The 14927-nt window shown below is 45.1% G+C and overlaps 1 protein-coding gene across 3 annotated transcripts in view; it reads left to right on the top strand.

The window, feature by feature from the left end:
* The window catches only part of Map3k13 (mitogen-activated protein kinase kinase kinase 13), a 135048-nt gene extending 123759 nt beyond the window's left edge, over positions 1-11289 (top strand). For all 3 annotated transcript variants that reach the window (XM_051191192.1, XM_051191193.1, XM_051191191.1), the window contains 5 exons: positions 1178-1315; positions 5170-5938; positions 8670-8737; positions 9355-9652; positions 10841-11289. In XM_051191192.1, the coding sequence (XP_051047149.1) occupies positions 1178-1315; positions 5170-5938; positions 8670-8737; positions 9355-9652; positions 10841-10942 (1375 nt within the window). In that variant the 3' untranslated portion in view covers positions 10943-11289. The remainder of the gene's footprint in view (positions 1-1177; positions 1316-5169; positions 5939-8669; positions 8738-9354; positions 9653-10840) is intronic.
* Positions 11290-14927: the final 3638 nt, after the last annotated feature.

Consider the following 14927-nt stretch of genomic DNA (forward strand, 5'->3'; position numbering starts at 1 on the left):
GGACTTGCTGTCCACAGATCCCTGCCAGGGTGAGGCACACAAGTTAGCAGAGTTGCTGCAGGGCTGTTATGGGACTACTTACTGAACTAGCATGTGTACATCACTGCTGCAAGGTTCAGAAGGTGTCCCTCACTCTGCCTGAATGCACGGTTCCACAAATGTCCCTCACTCTGCTGAATGCACACTTCAGACAGGGGCTTCATTTCCAGAAGAACTTTGTGTGGATAAGCAGAGGCTCATTGACCTATGGGAAATACAGTACTACTGAAAACTGTGCCAGGGATCCCTGATGGTACTGAAATGACCATGAGGTCTGGATCCCAAATAAGCAAAGCTTCTGTCCTTTAGTGTTGGGGAAGAGAAAGATAATCCATGAGTTTGAGCTGAGAAAAGAATAAGGTTGAGTTCATTTAAATTCAGTACCTGCAGGTTGTTTGCTTAAACTTGATAGCGCCTTGTTATACAAAGTGTGGTAGAACTTGTAGGCAAATGAAAAAGTTCTTCACTGACTTTTATCATTTCTATCTATCTATCTATCTTTCAAAAAGATAACTCACTGTACACATTTTATTTACAGTTTCACACACTGTGTTAATATGAATGGCACTTTAAGTATTTTCAAATCAGTTATTTGAGAATTTGGTAAAATGAGCTGACTTTAACCATATTCTGCCCTCGCCCATCTGCTTCCAGATCCAGCCCCCACTTCCCTACCCAACCAACTTTATGTCCCCTATGGCCACTCTTAAAGAAAACCAGCTTCCCCCCACCCCCAAGCAGCTATCATTTGTCAGCAGCTCCTTGGACTTCATGTCAAACTCCTATCTTCTTGCTAGGACTTAGTCTGGCTTGAGCGTGCACAGGGCTTGTGCATGTTGTCACAACCACCATAATCCATAGGTGCAACTGTCTGCTTATCTCCAGTGAACACCCTTTCCTTGTATCTGTTCACCTCCTCTGGCTCCTACAGTCCTCCTGCCCCTTCTTCCACCCGGACCTCTGAGCCTTGAGAGAGGGTTCGGTATTTATGTCCCATTAGGGCTGAACGTTCCAAAACAACCAGCTGCAGGACTGTGTTAATCACAGCTATTTCAACTAGAAGCTTCTCAGAGAAGTGCATAAATCTACAGGTATAAGGCAAGTCATTAGGAGTGGTTTTTTGTCCTTTGTCCCACAGGCGAGAGCAAGCAGTGGAAAAGAAGTACCCTGGGACCTACAAACGACACCCCGTCCGTCCAATAATCCACCCAAATGCCATGGAGAAGCTCATGAAAAGGAAGAGTGTGCCTCACAAGGCTGGAGTGCAGACCAAGCGGTGAGACAACTGTATCCATCCGTCTGGCACCCAGATAAATGGAGACACCTGTACAGGGGCAGTCTCAGATGTGGTGGGCATGGCCTTTCCGTAGCTGGCCAGCAGCACATAGGATGTACATAAAACCAAGTAGGAAGATGAAAGAGAGCATGGCACAGACCGAGTCTCATTATTATGACCTGAGGTGCTCTATTTTAGCACCAAATGCAGGACAGGTAGTATGCACCAGGTACAGTCAGATTGGGTGGAAACTCCAGCCCTGTTTTGTAAGTGTGTGACTTGAATCATGTCACATGGTCTCTCTCAACTCCAGTGTCCTCATGGGTAAATGGTATCGTTGTGGCACATGGGGTTCTTTTTATTCTTATAAACCTTAGAAACAAAACTGAGTTCATCACAATTCTTGATTTTTGACACAGTGGTCTGTGCATATTTTATCAACATGTTTACTTGGTTCTTCTTAATAACATATAACTTACCAGGAAAAATAAAAACAGGGCACTGATAATTTTGTGTACCTAGTCAAATGATTTTACCACTGTCCCCCAGCCCCTGCCCACTCTACTTCTACATGGAATTTTTGTGACTTGTTTTGTTTAGTTGGTTTGTTTGTTAGGCACTCAATGTCTTCCTGCCTCCCTATTTTAAGTACCTAGGGTAACTAGCAATCATGTGCTATCACACCCTTACTGTGAAGTTAAAATAGTGTGAAATCACATTTAGAGCATTGATGTTCAATTTTTAAGAGATATTCTTTCCCTATTTATTAGTTTATTGATTTTTATGTTTTCCAGACAGGGTTCCTCTGTGTAGCCCTGGCTTGTCCTGGACCTCCCTCTGTAGACCAGGCTGATCTCAAACTCACAGATCCACCTGCCTCTGCCTCCCAAGTGCTGGAATTAAAGGTGTGTGCCACTGTGCCTGGCTTCTTTACCCTTTTCTAACACTTGGTTTATATTGGTTTAATCTCAGTGTTAGAAAGTGGAGCTACATCTCTGTGTAGAATATATGTTTAGTTGTATGGGCCCCCAAGTTCAATGCCCAGCACCTTCAAAAACATCTTAGTGTATTTTTTCACTCCTTTTATAATTACCAATTGCTGTGGATTCTTATAATTCTCTTGTGCTAGAGAACTGGCTCCATTCCAGACAGGTTACTATAAGGAGACAGTGTCCTAAGCCTCTGCTTGTAAAATTTGAATCAAATGCAATTAAAACAAAAAAAAAAAAAAAAAAAAAAAAAAAGGAGAGTCTACTGCCGTGCCGTACCACCCGAACGCACCTGATGTCATCTGATCTCAGAAGTTAAGCAGGGTCAGGCCTGATTAGTACTTGGATGGGAGAAAATAGGAAGGAGAAACACAAGCCAAGATTTTTTTTTCTTTTTGGTTTTTGGAGACATGGAGACAGGGTTTCTGTGGGTAGCCTTGGTTGTCCTGGAACTCATTCTGTAGACCAGGATGTCCAGGAACTCACAGAGATCCACCTGCCTCTGCCTCCCAAGGGCTGGGATCAAAGGGGTGCACCACCACCACCCAGCTAACCTAAAATGTATTTTTATCTTTTAAATTTGTATTAACTTAGAAAGCAGGTTTTTTATGGCATTTTCATACATGTTTAGATCTGGTTGACCCTCCCTACAACTGTCCTCTCTCTTCTTCCCTACCCACCATCTCTGTAACACAAATTAAGAAAATGACCCAGAGACTGATACTGGGGTTCAGGCTTCAAACTGGCCACTAGCTTCCTACCTCTACCTCAGGCTGAATGGGCTGATCCTATCTCCATGAGCCCTTACCAAGTCTCAGAATGTAACCTCTCCTCAGTGCAGCTGAGGATGTGGCTGGATAATGAATGCCTCTCTGAGACCTTGCTTTTGTCTTATATACTTCCCTAATGCTGGGATTAAAGGTGTGAGCTATAATTCTCTTTTAGACTCGCAGAGATCCATTTACCTCTTAATTCTGAGTCCAAGGATTAAAGGTGTGTACTACCACCTCCTAGCTTCTGGCTGCTTCCATTAAAGGTGTGTACCTACCCTCTAAGGCTTGTAGCTGGCTTTGCTTTCTGAATCCTCAGTCAAGCTTTAATAAATCATAAATAATGTGTCACTACACTTCTCCGTGCTCCCCATCCCTGCTTATACTCTGCTACTCCTAATGCTCTCCCCTCCACACTGGTGTTAGCTGTATTCTGTATCCTCCCACTCTTCTCCCCCAAAGCCTCCCCCTGACTCTCGGGGGAACCTCCACACATGCTCACGTACTGCTGGGACCCACAAATGGCAGAGAACATGGGGAGATTATCTTCCTGAGCCTGGGCTACCTCATTTAATATAATACTTTTCAGATGCATCCCCATTTCCCTGAACTTTTCATAATTTCATTTTTCTTTGCAGCTGAATAAAATCCCATTGTTCATATGTACCTCATTTCCATTATCTACTCTTTTGTTGATGTCTATGTAGGCAGCTTTCATTTCCTGTCTATTGAGTAGAGCTTTGGGAAATTGTGTGCATGTATCTCTAGTAGGGCATCAGGTATACTTACAGGGCCAGTAAAGCTAGGTCGTATGGTAATTCTACTTTTAGCTTTTGGAGGAGCCTCCACAGAGGCTGCACTCCCAGCAAGTGTGAATAAGTTCCTTTCTCCACATCCTTGCCAGCATTTGTTTACTTGATGATAGTCACTAACTGAGGTAAGGAGGAATTTCCCTGGTGGCTGAAAGTGTGAACCAAAGTTTCTTCTCTCTCTCTCTCTCTCTCTCTCTCTCTCCTTCTCTCTCTCTCTCTCTCCTCTGTGTGTGTGTGTGTGTGTACATGGGTGTGCACATATGTACAGGTGCACGTGTATGTATGTACATTTGGAGTGGAGTGGTCATTTTTGACTGCTGCTCCGTAGATGATGTCCACATTATTCTTTTGAGACAGAGTCTCACACTGACCTGGAGTTCATTAAGTAGCCTAGGCTGGCTGGCCATGGGTCCCAGGAATCTACCTATCTCTGTCTCCCCCTTTCCCTTGCTTCCACCCAGCTTCACCCCTAAGCTGGGGTTATATGACACCATGCTACTACACCTGGCTTCTTTTTTTTAAACATGGGTGCTAGGGATCAAACTCATTTCCTCCCGTTTTGAGTGCATTGCTGACTGAGCAGTCTCTCTAGCCCTGTCAACATTTGTTTCCAGTCTTTATTGCCATTTGTATTTCTTCTTTGGAAGATGCTCCGTTCAGTCCCATAGCCTTTTGTTGTTATTGTTTTGTTTTGTTTTAATTTGGCCACTTATTTTCTTGTTTGTTTTGGGGGCTCTTTGTATATTCTTCATATTGATCCTCTGTCAGATGTCTTGCTGGCAAAGATTTTAATCCTGTTCTGAAGGTTGTCCCTTCATTGGGTTAACTTGTTTCCTTTGTCTCAGAGATGGTTTTTAATTTCATGAGGTCTTACTTCTCAGTTGTTTTCTTATTTCTTGAGTGCCAAGAATGCTTTAGAATGTGTGTGAATAGTAAGCATTTTAACATAGCGCAACTACTGCAATCCTAACTACTAGCGACCACTTCATGAGCTAGTTCCCGGTCTCTACTTACGTATACGTACGTACTGCACAAGCTGAGAGCTGAGCAACTGTTCGCTGTGGCAGCTGGTACAGTACTTTATATTCTTTTGTTGTACTAATTAGGGACAGAGTCCACCTGCAGGCTTGTCTCTGCCTACAGTTTGTTTGTTAATTTTGTTTTGTAATAAAAGTAACCTCACAGCATTTGTTATCACCTGAAAATAACATAAGGGCCACTAAATGAATATGAATGCTAAACATGTTTTGATGTGTTTGAAACAAATCTATTCTTCTTCCCAGGCCAGACCTGTTACGATCTGAAGGTATCCCCAGTACAGAAGTAGTTCCCACTGCGTCTCCTCTGTCTGGAAGTCCCAAAATGTCCACGTCAAGCAGCAAGAGCCGATATCGAAGCAAACCACGTCACCGCCGAGGGAATAGCAGAGGCAGCCATAGTGACTTTGCAGCAATCTTGAAAAGCCAGCCAACCCAGGAAAATTCACCCTACCCTGTTTATCTGCACCACACTCAGGCTCCATGCCCTTCTCTCCATCAGCATAATCCCCTTCAGCAGCAATACCAGCAACCCCCTTCCGCACTGCCTCAGAGCCGCCATCCCAGACTCAATATGCACGGGCAGGACATTGCAATCTGTGCCAATAACCTGAGGTATTTTGGCCCAGCAGCAGCCCTGCGGAGTCCACTCAGCAACCATGCTCAAAGACAGATGCCTGGCTCCAGCCCGGACCTCATCTCCACAGCCGTGGCAGCAGATTGCTGGAGGGGTTCTGATCTTGAGCAAGCCGGACCCTGGGGCTGCTGTCAGACAGAAGCCTATGATCCCTGTCTCCAGTGCAGGCCAGAGCATTCTGGATCTTTAGATGTTCCTACCACTGAGCCAATGGGAAGCAACCTAGACTGTTCCAGTTCACCAGCACACAATCCTCTTTCAGGAAATGCCCAAGGCTCTGAGAGAATGGAGGCAAATGGATTCAATGGCAGTCAATCTGGTATTTCTCATCAATTCACACCCCCAATGCTACCTCAAAAGACACGACCCCTGCAGAAGGTAAGGTATGACCAGTAGACTGTGTCACTGCCTTCACATGACATCAGAGTCAATCATGTGGCACACATTATAAAACTGATATGCCAGCCAGGCGGTGATGACACATACCTTTAATCCCAGCACTTGGGAAGCAGAGGCAATCAGATCTCTGTGAGGCCAGTCTGGTCTACAGAATGAGTTCCAGGACAGGCTTCAAAGCTACAGAGAAACCTTGTCTTGAAAAACAAAACAAAAACATTATTTAAAAATTTGGTAAACCTTTGGGAAAAGATTGAGCCACCAAAATCAGATGTTTCTTTTGCTTTAATGACTTCTCCCTCCACAGTGGCTAGCCAGGGAGTATATTTGGGGAATTTGTTAGCTGGGAGACTGGGAAACCATAAAGGAAAGACATATTCAAAATGTTTATAAACTATTGTCCTAGAAGCCTAGTCTTGAGGGGTGTCCCGGAAGTTTAGGAAGTGGAGATTCCTGGCAAACATGTTCTTGGAGAAGTCATGCAGTAAACTGACATCCCAGCATCCCTGCATCTGCTCGACTACATAGCTGCTTAAAACCTGTGCTTCTTAACCCTCAGTATCCATGCTCTACAATATAGCATTAACATCCATCTAGACCCAGCTAGTTATGAACCATGAAACCTGTTTGGCTTCTCCACTGGCTGCCTTGCAATCCTCTGTGGTGTTGGAGATGTAAGCTTGGGCGTCAGCAGTTCAAAGCCAGGGTTGTCCACTTAGCACCTCTGTGAATCTACCACTGCCTGTGCAAAGGGCCCAATAGTGGACCCTGCCATGCTGGTTGACTTGAAGACTACAGGAATTAGTAAGTAGAGAGCTCTAGAATGGCATCTGGAATATAGACTGCTTAATGATAGCTCTTTATCATTAAGGACTCTAGCCGAGGTTATCGTGAGAAGCATTTGGAACGTGGTAAACCTTTAATCCTAAATGTTGCTCCAGCTCCTCATCTCTGTTTAGTTTCTGCGGTCAACTAGCCACTTCATGGGAAAGGCGCTAAGGCTGGGGACTGTGCACTGCCTTACAGCTGTGTCCCTTCCTTCATGGGTGCCACTGCTGCTGGCTGGGCAGAGGCTCATGTGTGCTTTCAGGTGGACACTCGATGTGAGCTAATCCGTTCTGCAGCCTCCCCTGTAGTCAGTAACATAGCGTCCATCCATCTAAAATAGACAGGATGGCTGGTGGGCCAGTTGGTTGATTTGGTCTGGTTTGGTTGGTTTGTGGGGACAGATTCTTGCTGTGTAACTCAGGCTTGTCTCAAACTCAGAATTTTCCTGTCTCAGCTCCTGCATGCTAGAATTATAGATATACACCACCATAGCCAACTGGGTTTGTTGGGTAGCAGATGCCTTTGCCCCCAGCCATCTTGCCAGCCTGGCTCACTGCCTTTCACCCACAGGGTTCTGTAGCCACCTCTGTGACTAACCCACACCTTTTCTTGGTCACTCCATGTCACATGTACCTTTGAACCACCCTACTGCCATTTTGATGTCATCTATGGCACTGCAGGCCCTAGAACACATAGCACATTCAGTGTCATTGGAACTGCACACCCTGTAGCAGCTCAAAGTCTCTTTCCCAAGATGCATTTCTGCATGGGGGAAGGGAGATTCCTAATGTTACTACTCATCTTGGCAATCAGGATTACTAACTTCAGCCCTGTCTCCCTGGAAACTACGGGAAAAAAAAAATGAAAAGAATATAGATTGCTACTATATTTTAGAACTGGCTTTTGAAAATGTAACTTACCATCAACCTTTGGATTCTTCCCACCACTCAGTGGGTCCATCTAAGCTCTCAGGAGACTAACCAAGGGACTGTGGTGCTGGGGGAAGGACAGTTGATCTTACCAGTGACTTATTTTCTGCCCTTAGTGCCAGACTCTCTTCCCTATGGGGAAGATTAGCTGTCAGCCATTCACATATACAGCCTCTCACATCAGCCACAGCCACCACCGTCTCCATGGTCTCAGCCAGAGCCCCCTGTGCACTCAGTGAAAATGCATAAAGAGCCTCTTTTTACATTGAAAAGTGATGTTTTGTGTGTACTTATGTAATTACACCTTCAGTGGTGGGCTGTTCTGGAGTTGAGTATGAGCAGGTTGTTTTCGCATTTAGCACTGGATTTAAACGCCCTATGTCTTCACATGGCTGTACATTAGTGGCAAAGTGATTGATGAAGGAAGAGGAAAGTACTCTACTGGAATGTTGAAGCCATAGAACCACACACAGTTACCAATAGTGTCCCAAATCCAAGACCTCAGTAGCTTCCTCTAGGTCAATCCTTTGGACACTTGCATGGGGCCTCACCTCCTGCAGACAAAGGGAAAGTCATGTGTCTTCTAGCACCTGGCAAAGGGCCTGTTGTCATGGAAACAGGGCATACTGCTGCTGAATGGATGCCTTGGTTTGGGCTGCTTTGCTTTGGTATTGGGGAGTTGTGTGTTTCATTTGGTTGGTTGGTTTTGAGTCAGGATGGCCTGGATGAAATTCACTATGTGACTGGGCTGCCCTCGATCCACCTGCCTCCGCCTCTAGAGTGACAGGATTCCAGTTGTGTGCTACCCTACTGGGATGTGGGTGGACATGTTTGAAGATGCCATCAGCAGGCTATCACTAAACCCCTTGAGATAAAAATTAAATCTGAGGTGATGAGAGATGGGGAAGAGGGAAGATTCTTAAGCCAATAAGGGTCTTTTCTCCTTCCCTCCTCAGAGCGGAGAGGACTCCTCAGAAGAAGAAGGGGAAGTAGACAGTGAAGTGGAGTTTCCTCGCAGACAGAGGTAAAGCCCGCACAAACCCAACTTTGTTCAGTGTCATGGGCAGCCCCGAGTGTGCTGCACCGGGCTCAGCCATGAGCCCATCTGCAGCCACTTTACAGGGAAATAGAACTCAACACCGATGTCTTCCCTCGCCATGTCTGATGGTTGCTGTGCACAGCAGGTCACAGGTCATCAGATTCATTCCAGAGAATTTCACGAGGAACGTGAATATAGACCCCCGTCACACCCCAGCATACAGTGTCCGGTCTGGGAGGGGTGTTTGTGGTGGCTGATAGTTTCTAGTTGGCCATCTTATGTTAGTGTGATCATGCTGCTGTATCAAATACCACAGACTAGGGAGTTTATGGGACAACACATACTTCTCCCAGTTGTAGAAGCTGGGCAGTCCAAGATGGCGGTGACAGTGATTCTGTTCCTTATCACAGCTTTGTTCTTAGCTTGCAGGTAGACGCCTTCTTCCTGTGTCCTCATATGTGAGAGATGGGTAAATAATAGAGAATTTGGGGAGGGCACAATTCAGTTGATGCTCCTCTCTACATCTGTAAATATTGACTTTTAGTCTTTCTCTGGGGCAGGAGGTAACAGGCTCTCAGCCACTGTGTTTTCCCTGTTTCCAGGCCCCACCGTTGTATTAGCAGCTGCCAGTCATACTCAACCTTTAGCTCTGAGAACTTCTCCGTGTCTGATGGAGAGGAAGGAAACACTAGTGACCACTCGAACAGTCCCGATGAGTCAGCTGATAGACGGGAAGACCGCCTGGCAGAGAAACTAGATGACCTACTGTCCCAGACACCCGAGGCCCCCATCGAGATCTCCTCCCACTCAGACGGGCTGTCTGACAAGGAATGTGCTGTCCGGCGTGTGAAGACACAGATGTCCCTGGGCAAGCTGTGTGCAGAGGAGCGTGGCTACGAGGTGGGCATCTCTCCCTCCTCCTCACTCCACTATGCCCTTCCTGGTTCTTTCCTAGTCTGCCTTCTATTGCTGTGATAAACACTGTGACGAGAAGCTACCTGGGGAAGAAAGGGTTTATTTTGGCTTCTAGCTCACAGTCCATCATTGAGAAAAGCCAAGGCAAGAACTAAAACAGAACAGGACCCTGGAAACAGGAAGATGGCTGCCTACTGGCTGCTCCCATGGCTAGCTCCACTTGCATTTTTTCTTTCTTTTTTTTTTTTTCTTTTGTACAACCCAAGCCTAGAGAGTGGTGCCACCCAGTGAGCTGGGTCCTCCCACACCAATTTGAAAACTTTACCCAGAGCAGCCTTCAGGCCAGTCTAATAAAAGCATTGTCTCAATTGAGGGTAACTCTTCTCAAATGACTCTAGCTTGTGTCAGGTTGACAAAAAAAAAAAAAAAAAAAAAAAAGCTGACCAGCACAAGTATGTTCAAACTGTGGGTCTTTATAATTTTCTATCAGTAGATAACATATACACTACCTCCACAACATAAACACAGAGATGTAGCTGTGTGGTTCTGTCAGTAAGACAGTGTCTCACAAATGAGGCAGAGACACGAAATGTTCAGATAGACATTGCCACAGCAAAGAAGATTCTGTGCTTCTTATATAGAACAGTATGGCCTTGGGAGAGCCAGGAGAGTATGGTGCTTATAGGTGTAAACCCTGGACTCAGACTGCCTAGATGCAGACCCTACCTACCGTGTGACCTTGGGCAAGTTGCTTAACCTCACCAAAGGTCAGTTTCCTTCCATATGAAATGTGTGTGATACCTATATCTATGAGAATTGATCTATTTCAGTAGGTAAGTAGATTGTCGTGAGTAGACTGAACTAACATATGTAAAGGACTTACAGTAAGTGGAACCCCGGACACTGGAATGCTGTGAAAACTGAATGTAGGAACTGGTACAGTTGCCACAGCCACCTCCAGCATTACACGCTGTCTATAGCTCTTTTCTCCATAAGCCCCAAGAACAGGGCCCAGTCTCATTTGTCTTTATCAGCTCCTATAACATGAAGTATTCGGCTCACCTTCAGTGAGGGCTGTGTAAGGGAGTTAAGGGCTGTCACATGGGACACATTGAACATGCCCTCACTGAGGATTGTAGAATAAAATTAAGACCTCTTGTCTGAACTTTGCAGAATGCTGTGCAGTTTGGAGACTCGGACTGTGACTCTTCAGAGGGTGAATGTTCTGACGCCACTGTTAGGACCAGCAAGAACTTCAGCTCTGCCACTTGGTGACAAGCACTCTCCATCAGAAGATCTCGAGACACTGGCATCTCGAATCCTCTCCAGCTCTAGACTCCTCCCACCTGCATTTGTCTGGGAGGAGTGGCCCAGTCCCAGAAACAAGCCACACTGATAGGAACACGAGACTGGTTAAATCTCTGGGGAAATACCCAAATGATACTACATCTCACTGAGCATTCAATCAGGGATGGCAGGGATCTACTGTACCGGATCCTCCAGCTACTGTAACACTGATATTTATTTTTGTTGGACATTTTAACACTTTATATTGTAAAGAGTGAACTATATATGATACACAGACACAATAATTTCTTTACAAAAAAAAACAAAAAACAAAGGGTGGGGAAGGAAAGAGAGTCTTTAGAAGCAGCTTTTAGAATTTGGGCTTAGGAGGTGTCACTGTTGCTTGAATACAGGACCAGGTCTTTCATCCACACTTAAAGAGTTATAATGAGACATATTGAGCATTTAAAACACAAGCCAAAGGAAAAGCAGCACATTAAGTTCAACTGCTTGTCCATGTGAGGGACAGAAATGATCTGATAGCACCAAAGCCTCAGAGGGCATGTGCTTCCTCTAAGAGGAAAAAGCAAACAACTGTAACTGTATATCTGGAAGTTACTTACTCCTCAAACACTAAGCAGTAAAGGTTACAGTATCACTGGGCTGGAGGGATAGCTCAGCTTTGAAGGCTTAGGCTCACAACCAAAAATATATGGTTATAGTCTCAATCATCAAGTCTTGCCCTTAGCAAATGCTTTTCTTTCAGATACTGTCACTGTCACAACCTTGACCAGTGTCACCTTTCAGACTTGTGGGCCATTTCTCTCGAGTAGCGTTCTTTCTGTCCACTTGCTGGCCACTTCTTCCAGAAAGGGGAAGGGGTGTTGAGTGGGATAAAGGGGTAGGGTAAAAAAGCATCTATGACATTAGGAAAACAGGCCTGTGAAACTTCCTTTTCGGGATGGCTGTTCAGCTATATAAGCAAGATGGTGCAACCCCACCCTGGACCCAGGCTATCCGTCTACTGGAACCATATTGATTCACACACAGAAGGCAGCTAGCATGTGTGCCCAGGTCCAGTCCCAAACCATCTTCGTTTTTGCTAGTGATCTTTTTCTAGTGTGGAAGCTTTGGTGGCTGTCTGTCACTGTAGCATAAAAGGAAGCAGCTTGCAGAAAGGTGACCCGTCTTACCACATTTTGTTAAATGCTGTTTGCAAAATGCAGGTTTTTATTATTATTATTATTATTATTCTGAATCACTGCAGTTTTGTTTAGTTGGGTTAGGAAATTTGTAGAACAGCTGATGCTAAGCAGGAATTAGGGTTACTTTAGTATCTCAAAAGCACATGATTCTTCCTGTGTCTAGAGTCCTGGGCTATGAAAACCCCCAGGTACGTTGTAGAGTGTTGGCTTGAAGCAGGTAGGGGGCTAGATTACAGGTGGGCACCAGCATGGCTGGCTTAAAGATATCTTATCTAGAATTAATATACACACATGTTGACCTGATCCCTATGTCCAATGCAGGGCTTCTGCTTAGTCCACACTGGTTGGATTCTGACATACCATGCTATAAGGATGTTAAGGTATTAAGACATTCCAACCCCAATGGAAACGGTGCCCCTGGCCAGGGATCACTGACTGCATCAGCCAAAAATGAAAAGCAGGAGGGGATGTAGAGCCGGTCTTCTGTTTGACCCTCCTTTGTTTACACTTTATGTTCATATATTGATTTTTAAAATTAGTGTCTATAATTTATAGCTCGTAGGAAGAATGAAGGAACATGTTGAACCTAGAAAGCAGTATTGTTTTGTTAAATTATTCCATTTTATATGAACTGTAGCAGGACTACACAGGAGAGCTTAAGTTATGACATTATCTTTGTTGTTTTATTTTATGTTGTCATAATTTTCTGTTGACCAGAAGGTGTGGCTTATGATGTAGCACAATGACTGTTTCTTGATAACTATGAATTATGGACTTCTGTGGGCCTAGTGAAGGTCTGGGACTGCCCTTTGGGACGCCTGGCATTCCTCTGTGTATTCCCCGGTTTCCTGAATACAGCAGCCATGGTCTGAGGAGATGGGCTCTGATGCCCAATGGGTACACTGTGATTTTTGTTTTTTACTTGATTCTAAAACCTGCTGACTAGGCAGATGAACAAGTAGATGAACAAGTAGTTCAAAAGTCCCAAAAATTATAGACTTTCTCAACTGTCTTAAAAAATAAAATCATGGCACTCTCATAGAGGCAAGAGATTTGATGCTCAGACAGCAACACAAAGCATTTCTGTGGGGGCTCCTGAGGTAGTTTCAAGAATGGATGGCAAAGCAAGTCATCTCCTGGCTGCTGAGCCCCACACACTGGGAAGAGCAGAAAGATAGAAGTGAATAATGGCAGCCATGAGGTGCTTCTGCAGCAGACATGAGTTCTAGCAGGAGGGCATTGGGGGTCACAGGGCTGGGAATTGACATCAAAGGCAGTATTTCTTCATCCCTCAACCTCCAGTCCCTTATTCCTTGGAGTTGAGACTCTGTCCAACACAAAGTAGAGCCAGCTGTTTGTCCTGTCCCATGCCCACTTCAGTGGCAACAGAGAAACAAGACCAATTTCTATCTGGCATCTTTCAGTGTTGGTCCACTCAATATGTCAGTCTTCATCAGCATCCTGAATTCCCATCCCTGACTGTCACACTAAGGCCACTTTTATCTGTGTTAACTAGTAATAGTCATGCTAGGGGTACAGTGTTAACTCCAGTCATTCACTGAATCATCAAGAGTTTAAAAACCCACACTTTTAAATAGAATTATGGTTCTAAGCAAGGTTGAAAGGGAACAACAGTCTCTATCCTGGCTTTCCTCCACACCCTGCCTCATAGGGACCAGGACACGGACTGACTGTGTTTCTGTGACATTATAGTCATTGGAAGAACACTCAGTGGAGAGCTCAGGGACGTAAGAGCCAGGTCTTCCGTGCCGAAGCCACTACCAGGCCCTGGTGCTTTGAGGAGCTTGCTGACTTGAAGCTTTGTGGCTGGCTGCAGGATGAGTATCTGCAGTCTCGGGCCATCTGTTTTCCTGACTACCAAGAGGGGTTTAATTTTTGTATTGCAGCCAAGCACTGGATTTTCTTTCCTTTGCTGGATCATGTTGCTGAATAAAAGTCCCTGTTCAAATTACTTAGCACAGGGATGGAGACCGTGTATCCACTTTGAAACACACCAGACCACTGAGCTAGCCACAGGACTATGGGAGATCTGCCCAGGATAATGAGGTGACATTGTAAGGTGACTTGGTGGCCTGCTTGAAGACTGAGTACTTGTAGCCTTTAGTTCCACCAAATCCTGGAATGAAAAGTCATTTTGAGTAAGTACGGTCTAGTACTTACTCAGGGCCCTTTTGTGCCAAGCCACCCCAACTACTATAGGTGATGGAGGTGATGGCTTTGGAGTTCCTGTCACTAACTCAGGGCTGTCAGTGTCCCCACAAGGTAGCATTGACATCTTCTCAGTGGGAGTATGTTCCTACTGATTCGGTGGTTTACTGTTTTCTCTCATGCCTTGATGTCCCAACATTTTTCATTGTAATTTTTTATTGAGAATTGTGTACATGTCTACAATGAAATATGATCATATTCACTCCATTCCCCTCCACACCCCATTGTTGTTTTGGTAGTTCATCCATGTGTGTGTGTGTGTATGGGGACATCCACTGGAGGAGCATGGGAAACTAACAGAGAACCACTTCCACAAAAGAAAAGTGATTCTCCCTCCCCCAATGGCTGTCAGCTGCCCTAGCTCCTCAATAGAGTAGGGCCTCTTAAAAAAAAAAAAAAAAAAAATTCTAGCTGGGTGCAGTGGCATTTACCTTTAATCCTAGCTTTGGGAGAGGCAGAGATGGATAGAGCTCTGTGATTTCAAGGCCAGCCTGGTCTACATTCAAGCCAGCCAGAGTGACTTGGTGAGACAGTGTCTT

This window comes from Phodopus roborovskii, unplaced genomic scaffold (assembly GCF_943737965.1).
Source record: "Phodopus roborovskii unplaced genomic scaffold, PHOROB, whole genome shotgun sequence".
In the NCBI taxonomy this organism is placed as follows: domain Eukaryota; kingdom Metazoa; phylum Chordata; class Mammalia; order Rodentia; family Cricetidae; genus Phodopus; species Phodopus roborovskii.